Below are 9,071 nucleotides of genomic sequence, written 5' to 3'. Positions count from 1 at the left end.
ACGTTTAAATTTTTAAAAAATATTTTAATATATTTTAAGTAATACACATGGGTAAAAAATTAGTAGTATAATGAGGAATAGTGATTAAGCAGCAAGTTAATAAAGAGATAAGTTAAATGATAAATTTCGATTAATTAAATGATTAAATTGTAAGTTTTCATAAATTAGTAATCAAAGTATAAATTTAGTAATAATTGAGTACCATGAGTGTAATTTAGCAAAAAAACACGTAAGTTCTAACAAGTGAGCGAGATTTGGGGGAAAGCAACATCAGTTAGTAGTAGCTAGTAAAGAAAAGATTAAAGAATAGCGGGGGCAACTAAGATTATTAGCATATTATCATATATCTCCTGCAAGCAAAACCAAAATCCGAAAGAAAATAAAAATGGAAAGAAAATCGACAATTTCTCTCCCTCTTTCTCTTTCTTAGCTAAGGTTGTAAGTTGTAAGGCCTTTACAGACTGTACTTACCATTTTCCCACCAGCCATCTTTCTCTAACTCTATCCCCTACCCCCCATTGTTGAATTTAGTAAAAAAACAAATCCCGTTGAGGTTTTTTCCCCTCTCCTTTGAAAACCCTAACTTGCTCTTTGTCTGTCACGCAAAAGCTTCAGTTGCTGGGTTTTCTAATCAATGAATTAAATGAATCTCCCTATTTCTTTCGCTTTCTCTTCTTATCTTCTTTTGTTACTGTTGTTTTCGGGAGTAGCCTCTGCATCTGGCTTCGACCCGTCGGAGCTCCGATCTTTACTCGAGTTCAAAAAAGGCATCAAAACCGATCCCTTTGATAAGGTACTCTCCGTATGGGATCCGGATTCCCGACCCGACCCTACTTCATGGACCGGCGTCACCCGCGACCCCAATTCTGATTCTATCGTTTCCCTCAACTTAGATCGTCTCGGCCTTGTCGGAGACCTCAAGTTCCACACTCTCACTCCCCTCAAGAACCTCCAAAACCTCTCCTTGTCAGGTAACGCTTTCACGGGTCGGGTCGCACCCGCATTGGGGTCGATAACCTCTCTGCAACATTTGGATCTGTCCAATAATCAGTTCATCGGCACGATCCCTGGCCGGATCACGGACCTTTACGAGTTAAATTACTTGAATTTGTCGGGTAACAAGTTCGACGGTGGGTTACCGGCTGGGTTCCGAAATTTACAGCAATTAAGAGTGTTAGATTTACACAACAATGCGCTTCGAGGCGATATAGGCCAGTTATTCACTGAGTTAAGGAATGTTGAACACGTTGATTTAAGTTATAACGCGTTTTATGGGGGCCTGTCTGTGGCAGTTGAAAATGTGTCTAGTTTGGCCAATACAGCGCGCTTTGTGAACTTGAGTCATAACCGGTTGAATGGTGGGTTTTTCAAAGAGGAAGCGATTGGGTTGTTTAAGAATTTGCAAGTTTTGGATTTGGGTGATAATTTGATTGCTGGGTCGTTGCCAAGTTTCGGGTCTTTGCCGGGTTTACGCGTTTTGAGGTTGGGAACAAATCAGCTCTTCGGCCCGGTGCCAGTGGAGTTGTTAGAGGGCTCTGTTCCGCTGGAAGAGTTGGATCTCAGTCGCAATGGATTTACTGGTACTGCTTTTTTTGTCTACGTTTCCTTTTTTTCTGTTTATTTATTTTTTATAATGAAGTTTGACTATGTAGTCAATGGGCTACTAATTGTTGATAGATGCTATTTGACGATACAAATTAATGCTAATATTTAATTTTATGGAGTATGATTTTCCATGAAAGCAATGTCTTTTTTGTGTCCAGAGAAAGTAATGTTAGTTAAACATGCACGTCCCTTTTTTGTGCCTTTTTGGTTTGAAATATTGTACTTACTAGTTGTCTTGTCTAATATTTGAGTTTTATTAGAATTGTACGAACTTGAAGTGATTTCATGGAGTGCTACTCTCTTTTATTTCATGAGTTTTGGGGATTGAGTTTTGAGTGTAATAATGATCCTTTAGTCAGATTGTAAGCTCTTTGTAATTCATGGTCTTAAAAAACTTGGGGGGAAAAAAGATTCTTGAGTCATGTTGGTTACTTGAATGTAAAGTTGAACATTCCATCTTGCAATAAAACAATTGTGGGATCTTTAAAATACGAAAGTTCAAAATAAAAAGGCATCATGGCTGTTCCTGTAAGCTCTAGAGTGTAAACGAAGGAAAGTGTTTTTGTTTGTTTGTTGCTTTATATGCACTGTTTGCCTTTCGATGAAAGTGTGATGCACTCTTCTTGCGTCATAAACATGCTCAAGACTACTTCAAATGAAATACAATGCTTGCTTAAGGGGATTCAAGGAGTGTATCAATTATTCACCTTCTGATATGCTCTAATCTTCTTGTGTTTTGTTGTAGTGATTTAGTCAATGCAGAAGATTTTATGTACATGGATATCTGACAAATGCGAATCACTGAGTGCCATAAATGAAACATTTAACTGTAGCAGAAACCAGTAGTTTAGTCTTTGTGTTAGTGTTACATTGATGGTAAATATTCTTGCTATGCCAACCTTGAATCCCTATAGTGTTTGTCCTTTGAGTAAATTAATGTTGCACTAATTCTCCTGTGCCCATTTGCTGAATGCATATCTGAAGTTATTTGATATTTTACATCTCACTGAAATTCTCCTGAGCCCATCTGAATGTACTGAAATCCGAATTTATCTGATATTTTATATCTTTCAAAATCTGTACAGGTTCAGTGCGTGTAATTAACTCTACAACTTTGAAAGTTCTGAACCTTTCTTCTAATCAGTTGTCTGGTGATTTGCCTTCATCTCTAAGAAGCTGTGAAATAGTCGATTTAAGTGGCAACACGATCTCTGGTGACATATCTGTTATGGAGAACTGGGAAGCCTCTTTGGTTGTTCTCGACTTGAGTTCAAACAAGTTGTCAGGAAGCCTGTCAAACTCGTCTCACTTTGAAGACTTAAACACCTTAAATCTTAGGAATAATTCCCTTACCGGTGCATTGCCTCCTCTATTGGTTACCTCTCCAAGATTATCTGTAGTTGAACTCAGTTTTAATCAACTCACTGGGCCTATTCCTGGTAGTTTCTTCACTTCTACAACATTGAAAAGCCTGAATCTTTCAGGAAATCATTTAAGTGGAGCAATTCCTGTTCAAGGTTCACGTGTTAATGAATTACTTGTTATGTCATCTTATCTGCAAATGGAGTCTCTTGATCTCTCCTACAATTCTTTGACTGGTGGTTTGCCTTCAGAGATTGGTAATATAGCTGCCCTCAAACTGCTGAATCTTGCAGACAATGACTTATCAGGCCAGTTGCCTAGTGAATTAAGCAAACTTAGTAATCTGGAAGACCTTGATTTATCTGGAAACAACTTTAAAGGAAAAATCCCTGACAGGCTTTCGACCGATCTTAATGGATTTAATGTGTCTTATAATGATCTTTCAGGTCCTATTCCTGAAAATTTGAGAGGCTTCCCTCGATCTTCATTTTCTCCAGGAAACAGGTTGCTAATTTTCCCTCATGGCATGCCGTCAGCAAACTCTGCTCAAGTTCAGCCCCCTGATCATGCAGGACATCATAACTCAAAGAGCAATGTTAGAGTATCAATTATTGTTGCCTCAGTTGTAGCTGCTGTAATGATTGTTTTTGTATTATTGGCTTATCACCGAGCGCAAGTTAAAGAATTTCGTGGAAGAAGTGGATTTAGTGAAACGACTACTGTAGGTGATGCTAAGTTGGGCGGGTTTTCACGACCTTCTGTTTTCAAGTTCCACTCTAATGTTCAAACACCACAAACTTCGTTGAGCTTTTCAAATGATCACTTGCTTACTTCAAAATCTAGGTCATTGTCTGGACAGCAAGAATTTGTTGCTGAAATTGTTGAGCATGATGCACCTGAGAGAGCCACAACCTCTTCAGCATATGTGAATACTAATCTTGTAGATAATGAGCCAACAACATCTGGGAGGAAATCCTCCCCAGGCTCTCCATTACCATCATCGCCACATTTTATAGAATCATGTGAACAGCCTGCGATATTGGATGTGTACTCACCAGATCGTTTGGTTGGAGAATTGTTCTTTCTGGATACTTCTTTAAAATTCACTATTGAGGAGTTATCTCGAGCTCCAGCAGAAGTTCTTGGCAGAGGCAGCCATGGAACTCTATATAAAGCTACTCTGCGTAATGGACATATGTTGACTGTGAAGTGGTTGCGTGTAGGATTGGTTAAAAATAAGAAAGAATTTGCTAAGGAAGTAAAAAGGATAGGATCTGTAAGGCATCCTAACTTTGTTCCTGTCCGAGCATACTATTGGGGGCCAAGGGAACAAGAGAGGCTTCTCCTAGCAGATTATATTGACTGTGATAGCTTGGCTTGGCATCTCTATGGTAAGAGCTTTTAATTTTTCTTTTCCTTTTAATGTTTGTGATTGTTTAACTAAGTCCTAGTGCCTGTTGGCTATTTATTTCCTTTTTAGTTTCGAAGTTATCTTATGAAATGGATTATGATGTTTGTGGTCTTCTTTGTCATCTCTTTTTCTCCCTTTTGTGCTAGATTTGGTCATTGTTTGTGCATGTTAATATTTATAGGCGTGCTGTTAGTCCTTTGTTTTTCTTTAGCTGCTGCAAGTTATGGTGACACTGAAGTCAAGATATTGCATATTAAAATTACTTTAGCCAGCACATTTGTGATGAGTGTTTTTTTCTTCTTTTTGAAATATTTCTAGCTTTATGTTATTGGAATATTTGCTGAGTGCTGTCATAACTCAGTTGTGACAGGAGGAAATTTACTCACCTTATTCAATATGAACACTGTATTAGCGTGCATGTTATGGGGATTTGGGGAGTTGTCTCGTAATTATCGCTTTCTCATATCTGTAGCAGGATCTAGAAATATAATCTTGAAATGTGTTTGCTCTACCTATAGGGCAGTTTGCCATCAAATGATTATGAGGTTAAATAGGATAATATGTGTGTATCGATGAATGTATGAGGTCACTGTTGAGGTCTATTGTGATTCTTTGAACTAGCTATGGGAGAGGCAAGTGATGCGCTGATGCTCAACTGGATTTTGACCTCCTACATGGAGATCAAATTATGTTAGATCAGTGTCAAATGAACCTAACTTGTAGCAATAATTTCTGTCACTTATATAAGGTGGTCAATTAAATCTAAAACTTGGTGATCTTAATCATTCTATAATCATTTTAGGTTGCTAGTATTCACAGTTACTGATGCTGGACTTTACCGCCCCAAGTATGAGTTGGGTGATATTTTGTTACATGTAAGATTTCTTGTGGTTTTGTGCTTATATCTTTGCATCAATGTTGGCTACTGATTTTAGAATAGAATCAAATGCCTCTACTTCAAGGAGAATAGATATAGTTGTTTCAAATGAAAACCTATTTAGATCCTCTCCTGATGAAATTGTCATCAATCAGCACAGGGAAATCTTTTGTACAAAATCTTGGAGGTCAAACAACATGGCAGTAGGCAAGAAATGATTGCACTAATTTGAGAGGAAGAAAAATATAGATGCTTTAAATCTGATTTTGAGAGGAAGAAAAATCAAATGCCTCTGATATGTTAGTCCTATAGGTTAACATCTTTTAAACTTGGCTCTTTTCACATCCCCACTACCATGCCTTCTGTTTTTCTGCCTTGCAAAAAGATGGAGCTGGAAGTTGAAAAGAATGTTTGCAGTGTCATTGACCTGTCAGGAGTTCATCTTTGATTGTCGTAAATGATGGAGTCTTCCTCTTTGGTCACCTAATTGGTAAATTGCAACATCTATCAGAGTTCAAGAGTAACAGGCTCAATGTGGAAGAAATATTCAAACGTTTGGTCTTAATAACAATAGGTTTAGGTTCTTAAAATTTTTCATAATCAAATGAAATTACATTGTTACAAAGATAGAAACAATAGACTAGTCTCATCTCTTTGAAATGTGACTTAGTCAAAGAGAAGATGTTTGTTATTTTATTTGATTATTCACACTGGCTTACATTATTGGAATGAAGCTTTATGGTTTTCTTTTACCAAGTCACTAGCAAAAAGTGAAGGTTAGTGTTAAATTTGCAAGTGGCTCACAGTGTTAGGTTTCTATCATGGCTAGAGCTTATATTACAACCGGGCATTGTTGCCATAAATTGATTTGACTCTTAAGATGAGCAGGGTTTCATTACAATTGTCTTGCAATTTAGGTTATGAACTTATGTTGCAAGTGTTCATGAATGCATCGAGATTCTGCTTTTATGTTTTCATTTGATCAATATATACATGTCTGTGGCACTGCAGAGACTACTCCTCGGAGGTACTCCCCGTTATCATTTAGCCAAAGACTGAAAATTGGCATAGAAGTTGCTCGATGTTTGTTATACCTCCATGATAGAGGCCTGGCACATGGAAACCTAAAACCGACGAATATACTCCTTACTGACTCCAATTTCCATGTTTGCATCACTGATTATTGCCTTCACCGGCTGATGACACCAACTGGCACTGCAGAGCAGATATTGAATCTGGGAGCCCTTGGATATCGTTCTCCAGAGCTGGCTCTTGCATCTAAACCAGTCCCATCACTGAAGGCAGATGTGTATGCTTTTGGAGTGATCCTGATGGAATTGTTAACGAGAAGAAGTGCGGGAGACATAATATCGGGACAATCAGGTGCGGTCGATCTGACAGATTGGGTTAAATTGTGTGATGAAGAAGGGCGGGGAATGGACTGTATTGATAGAGACATTGCAGGTGGGGAAGAACACACGAAAGCGATGGATGAATTGCTAGCCATATCACTCAAGTGTATTCTTCCTGTAAATGAAAGGCCTAACATTAGACAAGTATTTGAGGATCTCTGTTCTATATCCGTTTGAATTTTTGTACATTCATCGTGGAATATTCATTTTCCTCATTCTCTTTGTTGATTTTTTTTTTCATATTAATTTTTTTTTCTTTTTTGGGGTTTTCAGCCTTGTGATTTTGGGCTATCACATTTCTTTTCCTCTGGAAATTTTTCTTGTAAAGTGACTACTAATCCATTGCCATTGATTATTTGAAAGTGTTTCCAGTTTGATCATCAATTCAAAGACATTGCAAATTTTCTTTTGAGTTCTGTTTTGATCAGTACTTTATTATCTTAGGATGTACTTGGATGGATGGATGGATGAAAAGAAAAAAAAAAGTTGAAAGGAAAAATGGCATTTTTCTAACACAAAAGTAAATAGGAGATAAAATGGGAAATGAATTTTTTAAACCCATGCATAAACTATTCATTATCCCGTCAATTCTCAATTCCTATAATGGATCCCTCGTTTAAACTTACAAACTCTAAATTCTTACAATGGTAAGAAGCAATTCAATCAGTAAATAACACGTTACAGAATAATGGCCTCAGCCTACAAAATTCTCAATGAACCAAAGATTTATTTTCTCAACCCCCTTTACTTTTAAGCTTGCAAACGCTTACACGAGAATATAAATAATTATATTAATAACAACTTATCAAATATTAACAAGAAAGAAATTAAAAAAAAACAAAAAAACAAAAATAAATTTCCCATTCTCCTTTTCGCTGCTCTGTCCCATGTAAACATAGCAAGATGTATGGGAAGATGGTGCAAACTCAAACTGTGCATCTGCTTCACATGCATAACATATGCCGCCGCCATCTTCGACCTGATTGAAGCCCCTCATTCTTCTTTTGTGACTCAGTATGGCTGATGAGGAGGCTCAAGAAATTCATCTGTCAAAGTTTATCAACATATACTATTTTCCTTTAAATTATTTATCGAGCCAATTTAATCAAATCAATTAGTAAATTTGATTTTGATTTTGGACTAATTAATAATTATATATATGTGTGTTGGGACTTTCATTGTCTCGTTGCTAATGTTTCAACTCTTGCTCAGACAACTTGCTAAACTGCTCATGCTCACTCTCATGTTTAAACATCTTGTTTAAACAACTCATTTAAATAAACTATCCATCCAAACTTTTGAACAATAGACTCTTGGACAGCTCAAGTCGAGTTGCATTTGGGCTTTTTGACTTGGTTCTCCAAAATTGTTTTCTTCATAAGCAATGAGTCTCAAAACATGTTTTATCACATCCGAAACATTGTTGATTGGATTTGGAAAGGAAGTGAAGGAAAGAATGGTAGCTTTGAGCTTTTTGCTATTTAGTGTTGATGCTGAAACAACCTGTTTAAACAATTGTTTGAACAAAGACTTTGACAGCTTGGATAGAGGTGGATGTTAGTATTTTTTACTTGGACCTTCGTGGATGTTTTCTCCATAAGCAACTGAATCTTAGAACATTTTTCATCTCAAACCATGGTAATTGGATTTGGATGATTGAAGAAACTATGAGATTGACATGCCTTATCTGTTAAGACTTATCCTTGTCTTCTAAGCCTTAGTCCTTGGTGATTTATCTATTGATTTTACTTGGTTTATAAGGCTTTTATCTTAGGATAAAGATTGAAGGTTTTTATCTAGAATTATTGTGCAACTAAAAGGATGAATTTATTTGCACAAAGTTGATAAGGGAAGTCTCCATGTTAAGCCTATAAATAGGTTGTTCTACCGCACACATGGGTGTGTTTTGTGGAGTGCTTTTGGTTGTTTATTTTATTAACTTTACTTTGTGTGCTTTGCACTCTTGAGTTAGACAATTTGATGGAGAGTTTATATTTGATGTAAGTGAGGTTTTTGGGATGAGTAATCTGTAGCAATTAGGATTGGTGTAAGGCTGCAATCACTTCTTTATATGAATACATGTGTTTTTAAGCCCTAGACTTGACAAACCTAGAAAGTAATATAGGTAAATGGATCAAGAGATGAGGTTGCCGAGTAGTGTATTTATCCTAGTCAAGAGAGTGAGGTCAAGAGGTAAGCGTGTACTGGTTGATTAGTTAGGCAGTAGAAGTCGAAAGGTAATATTATCTAGATAATAACGCTAATTCTCTAATAAAAAACCGAGTTTTGAAGTTAATTACGACCATGAAGTTAAGTTAATCTTTTATCTGTTAATCGATCATAGGTCGAGAACTCACATTGTCGGCACTAGGAATAGGAAATTCTATTAGGTCAATTTAGAGCA

The 9,071-nt window shown here is 36.8% G+C and overlaps 1 protein-coding gene across 1 annotated transcript; it reads left to right on the top strand.

Moving 5' to 3' along the window:
- The first annotated feature begins 267 nt into the window (after nucleotides 1-267).
- LOC108473928 (probable inactive receptor kinase At5g10020) lies at nucleotides 268-7,079 on the top strand. The gene is made up of 3 exons (XM_017775752.2): nucleotides 268-1,580; nucleotides 2,691-4,358; nucleotides 6,267-7,079. Exons 1-3 carry the CDS (start codon nucleotides 644-646, stop codon nucleotides 6,842-6,844), a joined length of 3,183 nt encoding a protein of 1,060 aa, XP_017631241.1. The 5' UTR covers nucleotides 268-643; the 3' UTR covers nucleotides 6,845-7,079.
- The last annotated feature ends 1,992 nt before the right edge of the window (nucleotides 7,080-9,071 follow it).

Source organism: Gossypium arboreum, chromosome 11, assembly GCF_025698485.1.
Source record: "Gossypium arboreum isolate Shixiya-1 chromosome 11, ASM2569848v2, whole genome shotgun sequence".
In the NCBI taxonomy this organism is placed as follows: Eukaryota; Viridiplantae; Streptophyta; class Magnoliopsida; order Malvales; family Malvaceae; genus Gossypium; species Gossypium arboreum.
The sequence above is the reverse complement of the archived record's forward strand: the minus strand, read 5'-3'. Positions and strand labels throughout refer to the sequence as shown.

Excerpts from the sequence above, each read along its gene's own strand:
- LOC108473928 (XM_017775752.2), top strand. The coding sequence starts at position 644 with ATGAATCTCCCTATTTCTTTCGCTTTCTCTTCTTATCTTCTTTTGTTA. Across the intron at positions 1,581-2,690 it reads CAGTCGCAATGGATTTACTG|GTTCAGTGCGTGTAATTAAC; the intron begins GTACTGCTTTTT and ends AAATCTGTACAG. Across the intron at positions 4,359-6,266 it reads CTTGGCTTGGCATCTCTATG|AGACTACTCCTCGGAGGTAC; the intron begins GTAAGAGCTTTT and ends GTGGCACTGCAG.